At 43.6% G+C, this 23,367-nt stretch overlaps 1 protein-coding gene across 1 annotated transcript; it reads left to right on the top strand.

The window, feature by feature from the left end:
* The first annotated feature begins 2,568 nt into the window (after positions 1 to 2,568).
* Positions 2,569 to 17,324, top strand: DESI2 (desumoylating isopeptidase 2). The gene is made up of 5 exons (XM_021550402.3): positions 2,569 to 2,710; positions 9,199 to 9,271; positions 11,161 to 11,254; positions 11,747 to 11,888; positions 13,732 to 17,324. The coding sequence occupies exons 1-5, from the start codon at positions 2,672 to 2,674 to the stop codon at positions 13,963 to 13,965; spliced, it is 582 nt and encodes a 193-aa protein (XP_021406077.1). The 5' UTR covers positions 2,569 to 2,671; the 3' UTR covers positions 13,966 to 17,324.
* Positions 17,325 to 23,367: the final 6,043 nt, after the last annotated feature.

Here is a 23,367-nt window from a genome sequence, read left to right as displayed (position 1 = left end):
CAGGGACTCCTTAGACAAGCTGGACGTGCACAATTCGCAGGATGAAACAGGATCTTTGTGACTGCTGAGACACCTGGCAGATGCCATGGCAAGGCCACTTTTTGTTGTCTTTGAACAGCTGTGATGATCAAGGGGGAAAAGGTAATCAATAATAATGATTTTAAATGCTCACGTATTCTTTGTGCCAGATTTCTGTATTTTTTATAATCTTTTAAGAAAATTTCCAGAAACTGCACCTCTCTGTGAATCCAAGGCACTTTGGGCTTCTCTAATTTCTCATTTATGGCTGAAAATTGGTGCTTCTCTAATCTTGACTATTTCTACACCTTTGAAAATGAAACAGATAATAGCATTTGCTATAAAGACAAAGAAACCAAACTGCTCTTTGAGTGTATTGCTCCAATACAAGAACGGAAACATGTCACTGCATAAAGTAAATGTAGCAAAGATTAGTAAACAATTACTTTGGTTTGTGTTCTTCTCTGAGATTTTCTGTGTTCCCATTAAGGGCTCAGGCACCTTGTTTTTCAGTTTTACAGTGCAGAAGTCCCTGGATTCATACATTGTGCTTCTTTTGTGGTGAAGTACCCACAACTGATCTCTTTCCATCGACCAAACAGCCAGACTGATCTCCGTGAGCATCTTGGATTGCCCCTATACCATACTTCCTCACTCTCCAACTACTCACATAAATGCAAACTGCTGTAACACACACAATACATGGCATAGCTTTCTGCAGTGTTCACTCATGCTTAACATTGCATCTCACACCTACCTAATAAGTCTTTTGGCTCAAAGGAAGGATTTTCTTGTCTTTTGCAGATAACTGCAGGAAAAGATAAGCTGTAATATTGTGTTATTCCTCTATCTATAAAGTCTAGTTTTTAAATGGCAAAATTCAATTTTTAAGCCAAATAAATGACACTTGGGATTTATTCTTCATAGAACATGAACTTTCTCTCTCCTGTCACTACAGACTACAAGTTATATTTTCCTCTCCTGCTTTACAATGCATCTTATAGACTGAAAACAAACAAGAAACAATGAAGATTGTTATTTGTTACAAGTAATTTAAACACTATTCCTTCCAGTTAATGATACTGTTAGTTGGAAATGGAGCCCCTGCCTTTTCAGGTAAGGGTTTTGACCCCTGCAGATTTGAAAAACGATAATATTTTCCCTGGTATTCCTCAACATGGAAGCAACTTTTTCCCACAAAAGGTTTTGGTTTAATAACCACGAATTGCCTAGCTTTTAGTCAAAGGAGCAAAGAACATTACCCAGTGGACATATGGACCTGTCCACATATTTTACTGGGAAAGTAAGGCATTACAGACAACCTCAGGTTCACACACAGGTCCCTCAGGTGCCTGACAATCAGGAGCCAGATGTGTTTTAAGTTTTTGCGACAGTACTAATTTCCTTTAACCAAATGTAGTACGCGAGGGACAAAGATGCTCTACACACAAAATGGAGCTAAGCAGCCAACTGTAATTTTATCTAAGAAAAAGGGACTAAACATCTAAATGTCTGCAGCCAGAAATGAAAATGGAAGCCAGGATACCCCTGGGGTGGGAACATCCTTCCTCCAGCAACACCTTTGTCCCAAGGGCGCATCCACAGCATCTTTTTTGAAGGGGCACTGCTTGTCTTTATAAAATTGAGTCCGCTGGAAGACAGAATGCATTTTTTCTCCTGCTTCTCTCCAGCTTTTAACAAATGGCTTTTTGTTTTGCTGTTGCTTGACAAGGTTATAGATGAAGCTTACATGGCAAGGTTACTCTCAGAAGGTGCAGCGGCCATGCCTTCACCAGTACCCACACGTGGGTTACCCGCAGGTTCGCACGGCTCAGAGGTTCTTTCTGCCGAGCCACTTAAAATTTCCGTTCTTCACTGAACTCGAACGTGAAATGGCCGTGCCGAGGGACGCAGTGAACGCGGTCACCACAGGGACCGGGACCTAACTCTCCTCTGGGAACCAACAACCCTAGGCGCACGGCAGGCGGCCACTGCGGGCCAGCCGTGCGATGGCGAACGGCGTGGGCCGGGTCCCTGGAGGCCCGAGGGAGCCACAGCAGCGCTCTGCGGCCGCCCGGGACACCTTCCCCAGGGGCAGCTGGGGCGAAGGCAAGCGAGCAGCCCGCCGTGAGCGGGACACCCGCGCCCCGGCAGGCCGCGGGGGGCGGGCCCGCACGCCGGCAGCCGTTCCCGCCCGCGCTCCCGTTCCCGCGCGGCGCGCCGGGAGCTGTAGTCGCGGCCGTGCCCTCGGCTCGGGCGCTGGGGGCGGGCTGGAGCAGCTCCATTTTGCGCCCGTCGGCGGGGCTGCCCGGCCGTCCCGCGGCCCGGCCCGGCGCCAGGCAGGGCGCGGCCCGCCCCGGCACTCCTCCCTTCCCACTTCCTCCCTTCACTCCCCCCCGCCCGCCACCGGCACCGCTGCCCTCCGCGCCGCCTGGCCCCCGCTGCCGGCCGCGGGCTGAGCGCGTCTCCCGGGGGCGCGGCCCCGTCCCTCCGCGGCGGCGGCTCCATGGTGCCCGCCGCCCCCCGCCGCCCCGCAGCAACAGGCAGGACGAGGAGAAAGCGGCCCCCGGGGGTCCGCACATTCCCGCCGCCGGCTTGAGCGGCGCCGCCGCCGCAGCGAGAGCGGGCGGGGGGCGCCCGCGGGCCGCCGGCGATGGCGAACCAGCTGGTGATCCTGAACGTCTACGACATGGTGAGCCACCGGCGCGGCCGGGCGGGGGGCTCGGCCCCTCCCGGCGGGGCGGCGGCGGGGAGTGGCCTGCCCTGCGGGGGCCACGGCGGCCGGAAACCTTGCCTGCCCTGCCCCTGCGTGTCCCCGTGGGGCTGGGCCCGTGGGCGGCAGAGCGGGAGAAATAACGCACCGGGGACGGGAGGCGAAGGGAAGGGCAAGGGCGGTGATCTGGGAGGTCTGACGATTTCCGTAGCACCTCTGTGACCTGCGACAAAAGTTTGCCGGGCCGGGTCTTCCAGTGACAGGTGGATCCGCTCCCTGTCGTGGGGGAAAGTTTCCCTGCCGTGAGCGTCCCTGTGCTGGACTGCTCCCTCTGCTACTGCCCCAAAGCCCAGCAGCCATGAGGCCCTGCCTTTCCACTCACAAAAACCAGAAAAGGGTCCAGTTTTCCAGGAGAATGGTAGTTCAGGATAACCTCTGTCTCTGCAAGGTTAAGAGCTTTCTAGCACAGTGTCAGTAAGGTGATTTTTTGCTAGACTGTAATTTTTTAATAGTTTCATTGGGGCTGCGACTTGGTAGAAATAAAGGAATGGCTCCAGTTTTATTTGCAGGCGTATGAGTTCACCTTCCCTCCCTCCTGGATAATGTGGCACCTACAGCAACCGTGGTATTGTCTTATGTTCAGCTGGAAGCTGCTCTAATGCCATGGTAATAAATGAGGTGTAAGTACCTGCACGGAACAGTAGGTTTGGATTAGTAATAAGAAAATATTATCCATTAATGCATTTCAATCGCTGGAAATTAGAACAAGTGGCAGTATTTCTCTGACTTATTTTTAAGTCTACTGATAGAGAGACAGTAAGATGGAAAACTAGCTTCGGGTGACAGTGGTTGTGTCACTTAGCTTATTTTGGATTGGCTTTCCTACCACCACCATTTTGAAGTGAACCTTTGCTGTTTTGAAGGGACAAAGGTATATAGTGTAGTGTCAGTGACTGCTGGAAGTGAGAAAATACAGCTTGTTTTGCTTAGGAACAGTCACATTAGAATACTAAAATGTTTAATAGCAAACAATAGGGATATATCTGGCTTGAAATCAAATATATTTACAATATCATAGCAACTAGCCTGATTTTTGGCATTATTTTCTTCTGCTCTAATACTTACCTTAGAAATCAATGTCCCTTTTTGGGGGGATTTTTTTGCCCACTCCTGTGTTTGAGCTCTCTCTCCACTAAATATAGCCTGTTACCCTGACTTTGGTTTCCTTCATTATAGGCAGGGAGGGGAGACTAGAGAAAGGAACAGTCTGTTCACTGTGATTTTCTGAGAGATGGGAGGAAAAAAGAAGGGGTCTTTGCTCACCTGATTGAGTTAATATGTGATGCTAATATGATAAAAAGTCACAGTGTTCCTTATTTAGAGCTAGACTTAAGGAGGGAAGGCTGCCCTGTCACATGCATATATTTGACTTCTCTGGACTGTAGTGTGAAAATATATATATATTGGGGACCCTCTTTTAGCATTAAAAAAGATGGGTTTACATATATTGACTATAAATATTTGTACAGAGGAAGAAGTAGGACTTCTGTTTTGTGACTCTTACATAAGAATATCTTTGAAGTCAAGGCTTGACACACTTCTGACTCACCAAAATGGAAGACCCGCTGTTCTCATAAAGACTTGCTTAATTGTGCAAAGTGAGCCCAGTTCACAGGCAGGCTGTGAAACCTTAACAGAGTGGACTGACTCCTGTGTAAATGTCTGCCATGGCCTCTAAGAAACTCCATTCTCGCTATGATAGTAGCACTGGTGGGGTGTGACTTCAGCATGCTGTTTCTTTTTCTCTTGTGATAGTCCACTCTTTCATTCACATCATCCTTTCATTTTCCTCCAGAGCTGAATTGCTGTGATCAGTTTTACTCCAGCCATCCTAGGAAGGCTGGCAATTGACATGGGGGAAGTGAGGAAAAAAAGCAACAGGAAGGGTGTGCTTCTAAAAGCTAGTGTCGTATTTTTCCTAAGGACACGTTAGGGTCTGTTGGTTATCCTGTTGTTATTACTGGGGTTCTGCCTCTATCAAGAATTCACATAGTCTCTGAAGCCACCATCTGTAGAAGGAGCTTGCTCTCCAAAAGAAGCAGCCAAGCAGGTTTATTTGCAGATGTTTGTTTACATTGTAGGGTGACTTTAATGGTTGAAGCTGCGCATCACCACAGATTATACATAGTATAAGATGAAATCACTAAGGAGAATGTTTCTATTTCCTGCTTCAGTCCTGTTTGTTTCGTAGCAATGTCTACTTTATTTGACCATTAGAGAAGAAGTTTTCCTTCAAACTGGTGAGAAAAACACAGCTTGCAGATATCACAGTGTGATATCTGGAAGATATCACCAGTGTACATCCTTCATCCAACTCCTCTGCTAAACCACATCTCAGTCCATTTGAAACTTGAGGCCAAAGCTTCACTTTAATGTTGCATAGCAGTTTTTACTGCTTGTTCAACAATCTGCTGAAATCAGTGGTACTGCTTTATTTGGGGACACTAGGAGTGGGTGGAATAAGGGAGGAGTCTTCTGTAATAGTAGTTTTGAAGTTCTGTTTCTTCATCAAACCATGCCAGCTGTGCGTTTGAGACATTAGCAGGTTTGCTCTTTGCTTCTGACGTTCCATATCACTTGGAAATGGGTTTGGGAGTTTTTTGTAGTTTAGGTTTGAGATTGGGTTTTTTGTTTCTCTTTTGGAACAAGAGACCATTGTTATTCACCTGGTTGACAGAACCAACATTACTGTAATAGCCAACAGCTTTACTTTATTTTAACCTGAACACAAGGATGGCTTCATTTCCCAGGCGGCTGCTTAGGTACACAGGGGAATACTAAGTGACCTTGCTGCTGTTGGAACTCCTTACAGGAGTGAGTTGGTTGCTTTTGGAGAGTATAGCCTTCCAATGTCCTTAGTGCTTGAAAAAGTGAAAATCTTTGATACAACCAGAGTGCGAGGGGGATGTGTGTGTTGTAGAAGAAAGTAAACTTTCAAGTACTGGTAACTTTATGGAAGGAGAGAAGCTTAAGGGCATATTTACGTTGTACAGTTCACGCCTTTGAACATCTTTTATGATCATTAAAAGGGTAGGGTGAAGGCTTTGATATACTGTATTTTGAGAACTGGACTACTTTATAGCTTCATTTTAATTAAGTGCTATTTTTAGGAGTCTAGTTTTTTTGTGCCCAAATAGTATCCTATTTTTTCCCTTGTCAAATAAGGCAATAACAAGCTAAAGTACTAATGTAAATGAAAGCTCTGAAGATAGTTTTGAAGCAGTGGGATTAGTGTTTTTCTTTCATTGTAGTGACATGACTTTATTGTGCACATAGAAAAATTCTTCTCTAATAGTTTTCTTATGATAGATGAAACCCGAAATCCTGTTTTACAAGATTCACATATTGCAAAATATTGAGGATATGGGATTGCACCATACTACTATGGCAAAATCCATATCAAGACTAAAGGGAATCCAGTTTGTGTAATGGAAACAAGGATGTAGCATTTGGGATCCATTTGGGCATGTTACTCAGTCACTGAGCTATACAGATGTAATTTAATTTACAGTCTTTATTTTGTAAGTTGTATATAATTTTTCAGCTGCAGCCAAATTCAGCACTCTTTGTTGCATTTGTCCTGGATTTCTTCCTTCAGTGAGATAAGGCATTTTGTTCAATGAGTAAATGGGACCAACCTTCCAATAGCTCATCCAGATTAAGTAACAATTAGATATAATTGCGGTTCGTAGAGGGAAAGTAATTCTGCCTCATTGAAATTCTTTTATCTTCAATTAACCTATTCTATTCTTACTGGCAATATGAAGCAAAGTGCCAGCATGCTTCAGGCACTTCTTCCAAAGCTAACTGATTTTATTTGCCACCAGCGCTCCCTTTGAGCAGTGTAGCGAGCCCCGAGCGAGTGTTTAGGTGGTACCAGGATGGAGGAGTGCGTGCTTGGATGGGGGCAGGGGATCAGCTTTCCGCCCCGTTCATCCGCTTCTGTGCGGATCACTGAGAAGGCTTGGTCACTCACTTCACTCTCTCTTCTCTCTGCTTTGTGTTTGGTTTCATGGGGTTGTGAGCGGGAGTACCATGAATACTTTTTTCCCTCATTTTTTTCTGTCTAATAGCCAGCTAGGCTTTATTCTGTCCCGCTGCATGTGGGGTATCTTGTGTAAGTTTACTTCTGTTTTCAGAGAGCAGCTGTAACCTTGCTTGGCATTAAAATGGGTACATGCATGTAGGTTGTTTGGAATTCAGCAGCCAGATTCTGAGTTTTCTGGCCACAAGTGCCCAAGAGAGGGACAGACTAGAGCACCAGAGACCCTGTCTAGCTCAGTTCTAGATTGGTTTCATTTGGATACACCTTCCCATTAAGCAAATGTACTTTATTCCAGTGATGACAAACTGTACGTTGACTGTGCCTGCACTTTTGACTATAAATACAAACCTGAAATTATTTTGAAATGGTGAGCTGGTAAACCGTGGGGTAGGAAGGGCTTCAGAACTGGAACACATTTATGTTGCAGTAGCTCTTCTGTTTTCCTGGGGACTTTGATTTCACCTCATGACCAGAATCCATTTTTTTATGCCCACAGACCCACTAAGATGAGTAGTCTTCGCATCCTTCTCCTTTCTTGCCCTCTTTGTATTCTCCCTGATGTATATCTTTCTATATAGAGTAAATTAATACAGTGTATTTCTGGATTTAGCTTGTTCATACAGACTTGCTCTCTGCTCTTTCCTGGGGGGTGGAAGGAAAGAACTGCTAAGGCCTTAAATAAACTAAGGTGATGATTTAGTGTAGTCATCCATACCCCATTAGCTAACATAGCACGACACTGACAAAGCCAGAAATTAAAGCAAATAGTAAAGTTTAGTCTTAAACAAAATTTATCCATTGGTCACAATTGAGCTTTAAATAAATATAAGGCACAAAATTTGCCTTCTCTTAATTTGTATTGACAAAATTTCCCACAGCTGGCTTGTCTGTTTGTAACTATTGGCATGGTATGCTCTTTTTGCCATTTAATTTGTTTTTGTTTTTATTAATAGCCTGTCAACCTGAGGTTTAGTGTATCATTTTTAATGGGAGACAAAAAGCCTACATGCTGTAATGTTTGTGATGCTGCTGTAAATCACACACTAACTCCAGCCAGCACATCATCTAGTGTGACACCTGCAACCTTTTACGTTTTTATCACTGGTTGTGCTGCTTAGTGGCTTTGTATCAGAAAACACTGATTTATGTCAAAAGATTGTGTGAAGAAGATAGCTTCTTTTATTCTGCCTGCTTTCTAAGCCAGTATTAATTTACTGGGGATACTACCTCAGCCTGTATCCTGCCTGCCAGTTGACTTTTTGAAGTCTGCTTTGTAAAAGCTCACAGAGAAGTTCTGGGAAGAAAAAAATCCTGTTACTGGAGTAATTGACAAAATAATGTTTTCCTTGTATTTTCCTCAGGTTTTTCTTGCTAGCCAATTTCAGTTTTAAGGATAACTGAAGTTTTTTTCTTTTAAAGCTTTGTTTCGGGTTTCTTCTCAAATTGTGTGTCACTTGAAGTCTTTTAATGCTTGGAGACTTATACTTTGAGAGTGGTGATGCAGACAGGGAAAGAGTACTTTGAGGTTTTCATTTATCAGAGTTCTGCATCTTTGAGATCTTGAGGGTAACAGCTTCTGATAGACGCTGCTGCTGCACTTTCATAAAAGAGAAAGCACTAAGAGAAGTTTCCTTTCTTTACTATTTTTTCCATTTTCTAAAAAATTTTCACTTTTGATTCCTTTTGAACTGCATCTGTTTTCTGTTGGGCACAATACAAGTGAGATATTGGAAACAAGTTTAGATCTATGCAAAAGACTTAAACCTCATATTTGGAGCCTTGTGCATCAGCAGACTGGAGAGAGCTTTGTCTCTTGCATGATGACCTCTAATTAAGTATTCAAAGACAAAAGATAATATGGTCATTTCAGTCCATCTCTGAATATGTCTTGTGCTCATCTGTTCATAAGCAGGAGTGGTCATAACTGTTAATGACAGTCAGTGTGTGTATCTCACAGTCCTACATTCTCATGTACCTTGAAGAAAAATGTGCTCGTTAAAATTACAGCAGTTGATTCTAGAATGTGTTCCACCTAATGGCAAACTTAACAGCCTACAGCTTGTTGACAAATAGAAGGTTGATCTGGATTTCTCCCAGGTGCAGACTCCCTGGCTGGCAAACTTTAACAGCACTGTAACACTGCATTAGAACCTAATGGAACTATTTGCTGCGTACAGTTGGGGAATTTTAGTGATATTCTGTTCCGTAAAATGGATTGTGCAGTTTACACTTTGTGATAAAGCTTAATCCTTTGTGATAGGGTTTAATGCTTTTGATGTGGGGAGACTGCTCTGAGAAGATAAATCTGTACTGCAAACTAACTAAAGGTTTATTTTTGTTTTTTTTTTTTCTTTCCTTTTAGTATTGGATGAATGAATATACTTCTTCCCTTGGAATTGGAGTGTTTCATTCAGGTATAGAGGTGTATGGCCGAGGTATGTACAAGAAAAGCATAACTTACTTTTGTTTCAGTAATACTGTTATTTAAAAAGCATTTTCCAGGTAGTAAGTGGAGTGTAGCTCTTGAAACCTGTTCATCTCTTTTCTCATCTATTCTGCCTCTAGAAAAAAACCTTGGACATGAAAAATCTGGTAGCTGTCGTGCATTCTTTTGTATAAAGCTATGAAACTATAAAAAAGTGTGCAGCTTATTCAGCCAGGCACAGAAATCTTTATTTTAGGTTTGGAAATGCTAAAAAAAACCCTTACATAAAACAAATGTGTGCTTTGTGTAAAGCATGGTTGAATCCATTCCTCAGTTTTCTAACTCAGCAGTTAGTGCAAGGAGTTAATTTTTAACTACAGGAACAATAATCTCTTGCAGAAAGGCAGTTGAAAGTGTATGATGCTCAGAAAAAAGTCTATTCCATTTTGGTAGGTTAGTTTGTTTTAGAGACAGTTTCTTTCAAAGGCATTTCATGCTGTTTATAAAAGATGCCCTTGTGATAAATAACAGCAATGCTTTTCAGTTTTGCTGAATAGGTTGTGCTTGGGTGCTACAGCCTCCTGGTCTGTTCAGGCCACTTTGAACCTGCTTTGCAGCCAGAAGGTGTTTCTGTGCACTCCACAGCATGGGCTCAGGTCTGAGGTGTTTCTGCCCAAAGTATAATGACACTCCAGGGTGATGGTGTTGCTGAAAGTAGTCCATTTAAAGAAGGAAAATCTGCTGCAGAGGTTGTTTTTGGTTTTTTTGGAATGTGTTGGGAGGTGAGGGGAAGGAGCAAAAGGCAGAGCATGTGCTCCAAAGACCACACTCCACGCTGTCCAAAGTTATCTTAAACTGTTTCAGCTACTTTAGTGGTCCCATTGTATCTGATTTTGCAAGTGTTACCAGAACAACAAATTGACAAATACAATGCTTATTGTTAAAACTTTTTTTTGGATTTTTTTTTCATCTGACCCAGAAAGACCTGACTCTTAATAGTGCTGTGCCTGAAACCCAGTTTTTGAGCTGTGCCGAATACATGTGCCTCCCTTCCTGTTGGGATTATAGTGGCTTTCTCATATAGCAGGTCATGCTCCTACTAGAACAATGACTTGCATTTTTCTAGGCACATCAAACCTTTTATTTACTAAGCTGTTGTAAAAAAGATTATCCACAAAACAGAGTGCTAGACTTGGGTGATGTGTTAGGAGTTTTGAAGAAAGGAAGTGTGAAGTCATGCTTAAAGCTTTTTATTACACTCTTGGTGCGGCGTGCTCCATTATCTTACAGACATAAACGGAAGCTATGATGCCTTCATGTAGTGTAAGTGCTTAAGCCAGCAGATGCTATGTGCAGACCTGAGATGCATGCATTGGTTTACTTTCTTGTTATAGTAAATAACTTGTAAAACTTGTGAACTTACAAAGAATTGAACTCTTGCAAATCAAGAAATGTAAAGAACCTATTAGGCCACTATGCACTGCCACACTGAGGACTGTAGTGTACACTGAATAGACGTGCCATCAGACCTCTGGGATGCAGTACTTTGAATCCCCAGTTTAGATGTATGTAAGTGAAAGTCTAAAGACAAGTATGTATAAAGATGTGCAATTTAACTTGTAAATGCTCACTTATACAATGAAAATAGTGTGTACTGTCTGCAAAGTTATTCAGGTTAAACCTGTACACTGATGCAGGAAATTTCCTGTTCGATTTTACTTAAGCTGAGTAGTAACTGACAAAGCTATTAATTTCCAGCTCATTTCATTTACTTCCCATGTAAATAACATGTCTGGTTGCTACCTTTAGATTTGAGAAGTCATCTTCCAGTCAGTGAGCTCTGTTGTTTTTTACTGTCATCAGATGCTGGTTTTGTTAAATCTGAGCTTTCTCTTTCAGAATTTGCCTATGGTGGTCATCCATATCCTTTTTCTGGAATATTTGAGATTTCACCAGGAAATGCTTCTGAGCTAGGAGAAACATTTAAATTTAAGTAAGAAAGATTGCCTGTTTTCTTGCTCTTTCAGAAAGCATATGAAAAAGACAGTTTGTTGCATTTATTTTTGAGGATAGATGTATTGAATTGTATGGGATTTCTGACTTTCTGAGAAATTCACATGTTTGCATAGAAATGAAAAATGGACAGAGGTGATGAGACAATGAACTGTCTACAGCAAATAACATTTTTTACTATTAAGTTCCTGAAATGCATACAAATTTTGTGGCCTTGTAGCTAACTTTTATTCCTTATACAGTGTAAGCAATGCAGTAACTTTTTCAAGGTGTGTAATCAGCAAGAAAACATGATCTCTTATGATAAAAATGAAAGTGGTGCCATACAATGGAATAGGAAGAACCTTTATTATTCTTGGAGAACAGAAAAATCTAGCTACCCACAGTGGAGTGACTTTCAAGCAATGTATAAATAGTAGTCCACCTATATCAAGGGAGCCTGATCACCTTCTACTCTCTATTTCTCTTCTAGAGAAGCTGTGGTTCTAGGCAGTACTGACTTTATGGAAGATGATATAGAAAAAATAGTAGAAGAGCTTGGAAAGGAATTCAAAGGAAATGCATATCATCTAATGCACAAAAACTGCAATCACTTTTCTTCAGCTTTATCTGAGGTAAACAAACTTAAAGATCTATAGAAAGGTGCTTCACAGGTGGTTACAGAGCATCATATCCTTCTAGTCCTTTGTAATGTTTGGTTTAATTTCCCACTTCCTATCTCTGTTGCCTTAGGCAAATATCATAATTTTTCAGGTTGTATTTGTGCTTATGTCCAAAGCACCAGATTTTGCTGCTAAATATTGTATAATTTGCTAAATATTGTCTTTATTAGAACAGAGATGCATTTCTAAAGAGATACCTAGTAAATAAAGTATTAACAAGATTGCAAAATCATTTTAGTTGTTTTAGGGATTGCTATTGAGCTACTTGTTATTTTTATCAGATTATTTGTATTTCCCCACAGAACCATTAAGCTGTAAATAATCTTCAAAGTTTAGACCTAGTTTTAAAGAATAGCAAAGGCATTAAAATTACCCAGATAATGTTAATATTCTGCTTGAGAGGATTTTGTCAGGTTATTGCTGTACCAGCACCTGTGTCATGGTCATCTGGGTACTTGAGTGGTCATGCAAAGTATCTGATCGAGGAGTTGAACAGGCTTTGCTTTTTCCCCCTCAGCTTTGTTGTAACATGATCAGTTTGACAATATGATTGAATGCCTGATTGTTCACATGTGTATCCACACAAGGAAAAGGGTCAGGAACAAGTAACCCAGGTCAAAGAGGGGAATGGAAACTTTGATTTTCATTGATAGTTGACAATCTCTGCTTGACAAAATTTAATCTAATGTTTAATTGAAATACTCCAAAACAAGGATGGCTGTTTTTCCCATGTGAAGTTTCACAGATTTTAATTGGGTTTTTTCCAGAACAGTTAATGCATACTTACTGTATAGCCTGTGTTTTATGTAGACTGATCTTCTAGTGGTAGTGGAAAATTTTATTGAGCTGATGATTCATGAGCAATGCTGGTATAAGTAAGTAGGGTGAGACACTGACAAAGCTGCAGTTGGTGTGAAATCTGACCTATATGGCCAGGGTTTTGCCATACTCTTCAGATGCATGGTCATATTGTTTCTGTTTTATGTCTTGTCCTATTTAGTGTTCAAATTGACTATAAAAGTGAGTGTAATTGCAAATGCTGCTCAATTACAGCAGAATAGTACTCATGTTCTCCAGATTTGCACTGTAATACCAGAAGTGAATATGGAGGTAGTTATGTAAAATAGCTCACTCCTTGAATAGTGACAGCAAAATCATTTCATGACTGATATGCAGTAAAAATAAGTACTTAATGCAACTTTATAAATTTTTGAGGAGTTGAACTCAGTTGTGCATTGTACAGCTTCTCTTGTTCCAGTGAAGCAAAGTGTGTGCTTGGCCCGTGTTGTAGGATAGTGACGTCTTGTGGAAGTCATCAGAGGCCACCACAGTAAAGAGCCTCAGCTGTGTGGATAACTCCATACAATTGTAGTACTGACACTTGTCTTTCTGGCCACTTGATTTCAAGGTGCTTTTTTGTAATAGTGGGGTTTCTCCTGCAATTTCTGTTTCTGAGGAATTAGCACTGAATAGAAACGATAGCTTAACTAATTTTATAGAACTTATTAAAAAAAGAGTGAGGTGGTTGGACTTTTCAGGACTTCTAAGAAAATCATAGAACCAACCATGTGTCCAACTTTCACAGTGGAATATAGATGTCTTTGTGGGACTTGGAATGATGCCTTTACTGATGGAGAAAGTCATAGTCCAGCTGACTTGGATGCTTCTTGACTGGCATTTGTGATATGTAAACTGTAAGGCTGCTGCAGCTTTTGCTTCTTATTTACAGTACGGTAGTTTTGTAACCGCTGAATCCAGAAAACAAATTGACCCATTCTTTTTCCTTCCCCCATAGATTCTCTGTGGAAAAGAGATTCCACGATGGGTGAATCGCCTTGCCTACTTCAGCTCTTGTATACCCTTCCTCCAGAGCTGCCTGCCAAAGGAGTGGCTAACTCCTGCAGCCCTCCAGTCTAGTGTTAGCCAGGAGCTACACGATGAGCTGGAGGAAGCTGAGGATGCAGCAGCATCAGCTTCCTTGGCAAGCTCGGCATCTGGGTCTAGAACTGGACGCCACACCAAATTATAAGTCCTCCTCCAAAGTAGCAAATACTTCAGAAATACTTTTGAAATACTTCAGTTTGGTCTCTTCAGCAATTGACTTCCTGACAGAACATGAGAGCCAACTCTAGAACATTGTTTTTGTATGCAAAAAAAAAAAGCTCTCATCAACCCCTGTTTCAGCTCAGGATTATTTACGTAGTGAAAGGAATTGCTGGGAGAAAAGGGAAGGATTTTGTGTGAAGCCACCCTTTTCATTTTCATCTGTTTGGTAGACCTGAGTTAACATCTTGCATAAAGCAGAACGTAAATTGTTTGTTTACAGTATTGTGTACTGCTGTTTACAAGTCCTATAAGGACTCCTGCTACCATGAAAGAAGAAAGAATTTGAGTTTGATTTAACTGTTGGTATAAATCAAAAGCAGTGGTATGATGCCCTGGATGAACTTTCCCCTTTGTTTTCAAGATTTAAGGCACGAGAACACTAAATTGAGGAATGCCATGAACTGCTAAATACTATATATATGAACAGGGTACTGTGCACTTAAAGTGGCTGATGTAAACAGGTAGATTCCAGGATGTAGGGAGACTGGTTTGGTCTAAAATCTGTTCCTAGAAGTATGACCTCTACATTAATGAAACTGTGGATTTTTGCACATATGAAGGGAAATTTCTATCTCATTGCAATGCACATGAATCTATTTCTTTTTTTTTTTTTCAACTCAGCCATTTAGTTTGCATCCTGTCTTGTGTCTTTACTTGCAGTTTACTTCAGGATTTAAACATGTCAATTTCATCTGCTAGAAGCATCAACAATTTTTTCACTTCTTTGCTTTACTTGATTTCAAACTTGTGTATATAAGTTAATACTTGTATTCCTTTTTTATTTGTTTGTTTCATATAGTTTGGAATTGTGTAAAACAAGCCGTTTATGGTTGGGGAATGGCCTTTGCTTCCTGCTGCTGATTTTGCTTCATTTGAGTTTGTAAACATTCAGCTATAAATTACTGCCCAGTTGTGCATATCCGCACAAATGATAGAAAAATCCTGATTTATTTTCCCACAGTCTCTATCTGTAGCATTAACTTTCTTGTCAGATGTAATGAAGAAAAACCTGAAAATTGCTTATGCACCTGCGTGTTTACACAGCAGAACCCACTAATCTGCACACATAATTATATCTGAAGGTAAGAGATTATTTTCTAAACCATGGAAGTATGTTTGCTGGTAGATTATAATTAGAGCTAAATTATAATTAGTGATCAGAATATATAATGGAATGCCTTATTCTTGTTCACTTACCAAGAGAATTAATTGTTCTTCCAATCATTAGTGTAAATTAGTGAGGTTCTATTGTGCACAGAAGGCTACAGTAGCACAAACATGAGGGAGGTGAGCTTGAGTATTTTGTAAGACTTGCTGCCTTAAACTTAACAAAAAACATACCATCCCTAAAACAATCAGCTCACAAAGAAGTGTGCATTACTAGAAATATGGATGATTCTTATGAGCTTTATTTATAGTCTTTTGCTGGGTTTAGTTTTTCTCTTGAATGAAATACTGACTCTGCAGTCTCTGCTGTTTAAAAGCAAAAAAAAAAAGTCCTCTTGGAAGGCAAAATGCTTCATGTTATGAATACTCCTGGCCATGGGTAGTGGTGCCATTGAATCCTACAGGAAGGTGCAGTAGCTGTATCATAGTAAGAATTCTTATAGTTGCCAGCTCCAGCTTGTGTTAGAAACAAGTGGAAGTTTTTCTGCTGCCACCTGCATTGAATCCTTCATCAGACAGACTTTAGGTTTTCACTTCTGTGATGCAGTGTAGTTCAGAGAGAGTTATGCTCAGTTCTGGGGGAAATCGAGTGAGACTCTTTCTGGAAAGAGTGAGATAATAGTAAACATCTCCATAACTGTATTTTGGTACGTGTTTTAATTATCTCTTCTATCAAGTGGGAAATGCTTAAGACTGGTGAGTCTGCCGCTAACTTCATTCTCTGTTTGATCTCCAGAAGCTGGATATACTGACCATCTCTGTTGAGTGCTTTCCACTCTGAATTTGAGTTCTCCTTTCCTCCTTTTCCCTGTAGTGAAAATGAATATGGTGGTCTCCAGTCAACTCTCAAGCATTACAGAACTGACTCTCGCAGTACTCACAGCTGAGACAACAGGCTGCAGTCAGGTTATCTTGTCTCTGCTGTGGAGCTGTGGTAGTAATGTGATTAAGTCTCTTGGCCAGGGCAGGTCCTTTATTTCAGCTCAGGGTTGAGGCCACTGATCTAGCAACGTACTGTAGCTTTTCCTAGGCTTTAGGAAAAATAAGTAGAATGAATTTTCATTGCTACCTTTTATGTACCAAAATCAGCTTTTTAGGCTTCTGATACATCCAGAGCGCTAGGTCACAAATCTCTACACCTTCATTAACACACACAGTTACAGCATGTATAATGCAAGAACGTGACAGATCACAGCACAGTTTTTATTTAGAAGTAAAACTAAGACTATTTTTTATAAAGCAGACTGAAAAGTTTGTAACAAAAGCATTCATTTTGTTGTTAGCTGTACAGGTGAAAAATACTGTCTTATGCTCCATAACAATTTTTTTCTGTTTGTTTTGAAACCATCCATTTGCAAATCCTGTGAGGAAACTGACACCTGAACCCTGAAGGTTGTTGGGTATTGAATCAAAGAGAGCAGTACTGTAACTTCAATCATGTGCTGTCAGCTCAGCCTCTGCTGGATGCCTGCAAGTCACCCTGCCAATGGTTACTCCGATTTGTTAGCAATAGAGCAAGTTACCTTTCACCAGCATTACTGCCAAGCAGGGTTTACTTTAGTCTACTGATGACCACACTGTGCTAGGACTAGAACACTTCAGAATGCTGTGAGAAAGCTGGACACCTGTGGAATCTTTTCCATCAAAACGGGTAGAAAAATATCACCACTTCAGGGTTCTGCTCTGTTTACTTTCTCATATTTGTTTAATTTTCTGTGAGATAGTACTTTTGGTATGTATTACATTGTTTAACTCAGTCATTTTATTTAAATGCCATTTTCTGTTCAGCAAGCCAAAAAAATCCAATGTACTGTCAGTGTGCACCAGTAACTTCGGAGTGGCTTGGTAAAGAAAAACATAGTTGCATTACTTCTAAAATTTGCAATGCAATTCTGATCACTATTGATAGATGATAATTTTCACTGTTGGAAGTTGGTTACAAGCTGAATATTCACTGATGCATTTTTTGTAAACTTGTATTCAAGTTTACTACATAGTATTTGTATAAAATTCAAAGAATTTTGACTTTTGTTACCTGTACATAGCAACAAGTTGTCTAGCATCTTAAACTTAAATCCATCAGTTTATTAAAAATACTTTTATAAAAAAAAAAAAGTGTGCTCTGTGTATTACTCCCCTTGTACCTACAGCTTGTTCTGGCAGTGCCACCCAAGCTGATGTTTGGTTTTGAGCAATGGTTTTGAAGGACAGTGAGACTATCCAAGGGTTTCTTGTAGTTAAGCTTTAGGCTGACATGGGCATCAGGTGCTTTGGTTTGGTTTGTATGAGGCATCTTCCCCAAACATCCCAAGCTCTGGCACAGAGTTGGCAGCAGCCCTTCAGGACATGCTTTGCCAGCACTGAAAGGTGTTGGCAGTGGAATTTGCAAAGGGCAGATGAGTGTGTGTTTTAACTTCTCTGCAAGTTGAGGGCACTGATAAATGAGAGTGCTGTCCTGTGGCTGTCCAAGCTGGTGTTGTCCCTACCCATCTCTCCCCACAGCTGCGAAGAGGATGTGTTTTTCTGTGTTGTGCATGCTGAGCAGGACGTGTCCATGTGCACTGCTAATGAACATTGGCTAGGGCATGACCTGTTGGGAGAAGCTGTTTGGACACAGCTTCCCTTTTCTGTGTTTCCCAGAAACAGCAAACCTGCAAGAGAGTTTGAGCAACTTGCAGCGTATTGAAAGGAAACTTGACAATAGTTCATCAGTTAAAACTAATGTGAGTTCCAAATGAACTCACTTCTGGCAGCCAATGGGCAGGAGTGCCTATCAGCTTCTAGGAAGGTGATCAATACACAAAAGTACCTACTGCATTGTTTGCTAGTGGGTGAGTGGTTGCCTTCAATGGACCTGCTCTTGAAGAAAAGATAAATGTTCCCAAATGAAGTTTCATTGTCTAAAAGTTTCTTCAGCCATGCAGAAGTATATGACAGATTTGTCATGGGAACAGCTTTGCAACAGGCAGAGGTTTTTTATGGCTATAGCACCTTAGTCCTGCCACCCCCCAGAATAAATACATTCTTTCTCAGTGGATCATACAGTGCAATGGAAATGGCTATTGCACAGTTCCTGACTTTCTGTGAAATCCTGTGGTTTGATCTAAATCAGATCATAAAAAAACTTCAAACTTATCAATGTAGCAAATTGTCAGGGAAGCCATTGCAGTTCTTTGGAAAAGCAGGTATGCTCCACTGGCAGCTCCCATTCCTGCTGGGCTAGAGTAGGGATCCTGTATTTCTCACATCACCTGGTCCATTAAAATTAGCATATAGGACTAAGAGGATCTCACCATAAAGAAATGCAGGATCCTTCACTGGCATAGTTTTAGCTTGCTTTGGGGATAACAGAGGCTACATCTATGTCTGGGTCTCCATAGAGAGGGACGTTGCTCATACCAGAGTGGCTCTCCACCCCATCCATCTCTGAGCAGCAGCCTGGGACACATAGAACTAAGGGAACATGGTTCCTTTTGCAGGTTTTAGATGGGTGGTCAGCAGTTTTCCTGGTCTTTTGAGCGTTGTTGATCCTGGAATCCTCAAAGCAGCAAGCCTGCTGCACCTGCTGGTTACCTGCTGTGCTGCTTCCAGGCCATGTGTTTGTGTGGAAGGAGAGAAATCGCTGTTAGTGTCTTCTGAACAAAGTGAAGTTGAAGGAGGGTCTTCATGTGTGCCCTGCAGGAGCTGTTGTTCATGGGCTTTAACTCATGATTTCTTTTTAGGGAGCTGTTTTTACCTTTCTATCCCAGATACAAGGCACCCAGATATAGAAGTTCTGGAAGCTGGGGCTGTATTGCTGAACTGTTCCTGCTGGGGCTCACAACAGCTTGGGAGGACAGTTAGGAGGGGGTACAAGCCATTGTGGATGAGAGAAACCTTTCTCACATCCATGATGCCAGCTGTGTCTGCTGCCCCAGGCAGCTGTGGGATGGAAGTGTGGGGGTTTTCAAATGTACTCCTTGGGTTCTGCTCTCGTCCCAGTGTGGCTTATGGTCAATATGGGTCCTCCTTTAAAGGGACACAAGTGATGTGAATCAGACACTCCCTGGCCAAACAGGGCACAGACAGGTTTTTATCAGGCTCCAGAGAAACGTGTCCAATCTCCCTCACCAGGAAGGGATGGGGGCAGAGAAGACCCTCTGTTCCCAGCAGGTACCTGAGTGACGTGGCAAATACTCCCTCATGTTTCCCAAGTCAAAATGGTCATTACTGTTAGCTCAAACAAAGCCAGGGCTTTCTTCCCAGAATAAGTATAAAGCCCTATTAAACCCACCTAGTGACAAGCACAAATCATGTTGAGCAGAAAATATCTTGTGTTCCCTACTCAGGCTGCAGAGGCTTGTGGGTTTTGTCCTGCTTTTCCCATTCCTAATTTGCCTGTGGGAAACGCTGCCTTCCCCCAGCCCTCCCAGTGCCAGCACACAATAGCTGCTTGTTTTTTGCCTGGAAGGAATTGCTGAGCCTTTAAATAGCTGGAATTGGGTTTATTTTTCCTCTGTACTTCAGCTCATTCATTACTCAGTCATAGCATCCTAAAAGTGAAGATTTCCAAAAGCATTGGCATTTACCTCCTTTGTTTTAATAGGGTCTTTTTTCACAAAAAGATGCTCTGCATCTTGAATTTCATGCAGCAGCCCAGTGTTAGTGTCACTAACTAATCCTGCAGTGAAGTGTCAGCTTCCAAAAAATTAAATCACATGCCATTAAGCAAACATGAACTGAGTAATGAGGACTAGCAAGAGCTGATGGCAGTGTAGCTGGCTCAAATGCAACTGTAAAGGTCAATTATTTTTTATGTCAGAGACTTGGAAAGTTTAGTGGAAGCCCTGTGGAGGCTGGGCTTGCTCTTCCCTCCAGCACTCTGGAGTCCAGGGCAGAGAAACACCTCAGGGAGTGCCAAGCTTTTGTGGATGCTCTCATCTCTGCAATTGCTTTCTTTAAGCTGTTTTGCCCTTCCAGGAGCCTGGTGGCTTCTGTGCATTTTAAGAGGTTTAAAGGAAGGACAGACTCCATGGCCTAGAGTGCTGCCTCTGCCCGTGCCTCCCTGCACAAATGCTCCCCCCAGTGAAATGCCACACCATGACATGCACCCAGGAATGCCATGCTCAGCCCATGCTTTTGGAGAGTAGGGATGAGCATGGCATGGGAACCTACAATGCATCCTTCAGACAGGTAGCTTCTAGCACCTCTCTAGCTGGCACTGACCTTCAAAGGTGTATTGATTGGTGCTAATATTGCTGTGATTATTGGTGCTAATGTTGCTGTCTCCAAATGAGAAAGAAAAAAGTGCTTTTTTACTAAATAAACTGACATGTCATTATGTATTAATAATAAACTAATAATCAACTAATACTGCAGAATTAAATATTTGTTGTTGCTGTCAAGGCAGGACGGGAATGAAGAGAACTCTGACTCAGAAGGCTGTGAGAGTAAAACTCCGTTTATTCAAAATACACCGCTCTTTTATACGGAGCTCTGCAAGGACCAAATCCATTGGTTCTGAACTGAAAACAGCCCACCACCATTGGTGCAGAGTGCTTGATGCACAGTGATAGAACTTAACTATAAACAATGTGAAAAACAAGAGAGATAAAGAATTATTTACATTCTTTCCCAGCTCTTTCCCAGGCCTTTGCCTGGCTAGAAAACTCAGTTTCTTTCTTTGACTGAATCTGAGTCCCACATGTCCTCCTTTTTAGTTTAAAGAAAGAGGCGGTGTTTGTCAGAACACCTTGCAAAGAAGAGGACAGGACTCCGAGGTTTACTAGTTGATAATTCAAAAGCTCATTGGATGTTGGCTCAGATAGGTCAAAGAGCTTCCAAACTTATAATTTTCAAGGAATCAGTTACTAACTCTAAGATAGTAACAACTCATTGTCAGACTGTCAAGGGACTGGCAGTTCAACTTCTCAAAACCCATTTCCCAGTGTGAGCATGACCTGACAGAAAAGAAGGTATTTACAACACGTGCACATATCCAAATCAGTCAAATTTGAATTTGACAATATGAATAACATCTGTTTGCCAGAGCTGCAAAGCCTTTAGGCCTCTGGGATTTGTCCCAGCCAGTAAGGTGCAGCAGGTTTGCCTCGATTGGCATTCATCAGAATTGCTTTTGCAAGGTGTGTGCACTTAATAGAAGAATCATGCAAGGCTTTGCCTATGCAATCATGTCCTCAATGGACAGCTTGAGTGATGAAATTGAATTCAGATCCAAATTACATCCTGAAGGCTTTCAAAACAATTGAGTGATATTGACCCAATTCAGAAAGGACCAAATTCAAAACACTTGAGAAACCTCTGAAATGCCATGAAATCTCTGAAACGCCATGGCCATAGCCCTTAATTCAATCACTTGGGCTGAGGCTGATTCGTGGCTTCCCAGTACTTTGAGCTGTTAGTGGAAACACAGCTCTTTCCGCCTTTTTTTTTTTTTTTTTCTTTTTTTTTTTTTTTTTTGAAGAGCCAGCGGCGGGCTCTAGGACCCAGCAAGGCGGAGGACCTGGCCCCGTGTGCAGGGCCATGTGTCCCAAACCCGGCCGGGGGAAACCAAGGGTCTCTGCTGAGGCAAGAGTCACCCGGCTCAACCACCAGCTTCTCCTTGGTATCTCCTGGGGCCCCTGAATCTGGGGTCCCTGGGACACTTCAAGACCACTGATAAATGAGTGACCTCCCTCAAACTCATACATCAGTGCATGTTCCCAACAGGCTGCGAGAAACCCAGCAATTCCTCGGAGCTTCCGCCCTTTCTCCACGCCGCCTAGCCGTGGTTTCTTCCACAGCTCCTCGGCATCCCGCTCTGCGAACCACCAGAGCAGGATCCGCAGGGTGCGAGAAGGGGCTGTTCCCCGGGAATATAGAATTTCACTCGGGCTCCGAGACTCCCTGCACCACCCACGCCCGCCCAGTACAAGGGGCTGCTCTCCTGTCCCCGCACAGTTCCCTGATCCGCGACCCCCCTCCCCTCATTCCCAGCTCCGGGACCAGCAGCAGTGGTGCTGCTGCTGGCCGAGCCGGGGCCCCCTCCCGCCGGCTCTCCCTCGGAGGGGCAGAGTTCGGTACAGTCGAGGGGACGAAGGGCTGGAGTCACTGTCCAGCACGGGGCTTTCGGCTGCCGGACCGCAGGGCGGAGCCGCTTCAGGGGCCACGGCGGCGGGAGCCGCTGCGCGCTGTGACCGCCCCGCCCCCGCCATGAGCGGGGCGGCGCCGCGGCCGCATCTCCCAGCGGGGCCGGGGGCGGCGGCCGCGGCTCTTCCGCCGGTCCCGAGGTCGGCGGCGGCCGCGGCTCTTGCAGCCGGAACACAGCAGGCAGCACCGCGGCTGCGGCGGCTCCTCCCGGGAATGACGCCTGTGGTCCCGGGGTGGGCGGAGTCGAGGCTGCCGCTGCTGCCGGAGCAGCGGTGGGCGTGACGGTGAAGTCCGCCGTCAGCAGGGGTGGCTCCACGGCAGACGTGGCGTAGAAGGCAGGCACCACCCCCGGCGTGGGAGTCCATCCCACAGTGGGCAGGGCGGAGAAGAACACGGGTGCCTCGCTCAACACGTGCTGTTGAACAGCAGATGCTGGCACCGTAAATGAAATCCAATCAACCAGTCCGCATGACGTGCAGAGGGGCGGACTGGGAGGCAAAGCCTGTCCCGCCGGCACAATCGGAATTCCTGCGGGCGGTGGTGGGCGTGCCAGGGGATGAACCAAAGCCTGCATTGCCGTCTGCACAGGCTCCATCAGCGAAGGATGGGGGGCAGCATCCGCCCCCGCTGCGCCCGGCACCGCCGGCAGCGCCGGCCCCCCCGCAAATGCGGTGTGGAAAGAGGGGGGACTGTGGGGCCGCGGGCGGCGGCGGCTCCCGCCAGTCCATACAAGGCCGGGTGTGCTGAAGCTGAGCTGCGGCTAAGGCACCCCGGCTGCCACGGGAGGGGCGGGCGGTGTCAGCGGCACCGTGCTCTGGGCAGGGTGTGCCTGCGCAGCCAGCCGCCGCGCGGGCTGCGGCGCGGTCCGCCTCCGGGATCCCCAAACGTTCCGGTCGGAATCCCTGCCTGTGTACAAGGTTATATCAGTCTCCGCCCATATTGCAGCCAGGTCGGACGCAGCGGTGTCTCCTTTGCGCATTTGCGCCGTGAGAAAGCGTCCAAGGTTGAGCCAGACCTTATGATCAAAGGG

This window comes from Lonchura striata, chromosome 3 (assembly GCF_050655825.1).
Source record: "Lonchura striata isolate lonStrDom1 chromosome 3, ASM5065582v1, whole genome shotgun sequence".
NCBI lineage: Eukaryota > Metazoa > Chordata > Aves > Passeriformes > Estrildidae > Lonchura > Lonchura striata.
Note: the sequence above shows the minus strand (reverse complement) of the source record. Positions and strands in the feature narration are given on the sequence as shown.

Excerpts from the sequence above, each read along its gene's own strand:
- DESI2 (XM_021550402.3), top strand. The coding sequence starts at position 2,672 with ATGGCGAACCAGCTGGTGATCCTGAACGTCTACGACATG. Across the intron at positions 2,711-9,198 it reads TCCTGAACGTCTACGACATG|TATTGGATGAATGAATATAC; the intron begins GTGAGCCACCGG and ends CTTTCCTTTTAG. Across the intron at positions 11,255-11,746 it reads GGAGAAACATTTAAATTTAA|AGAAGCTGTGGTTCTAGGCA; the intron begins GTAAGAAAGATT and ends TTTCTCTTCTAG.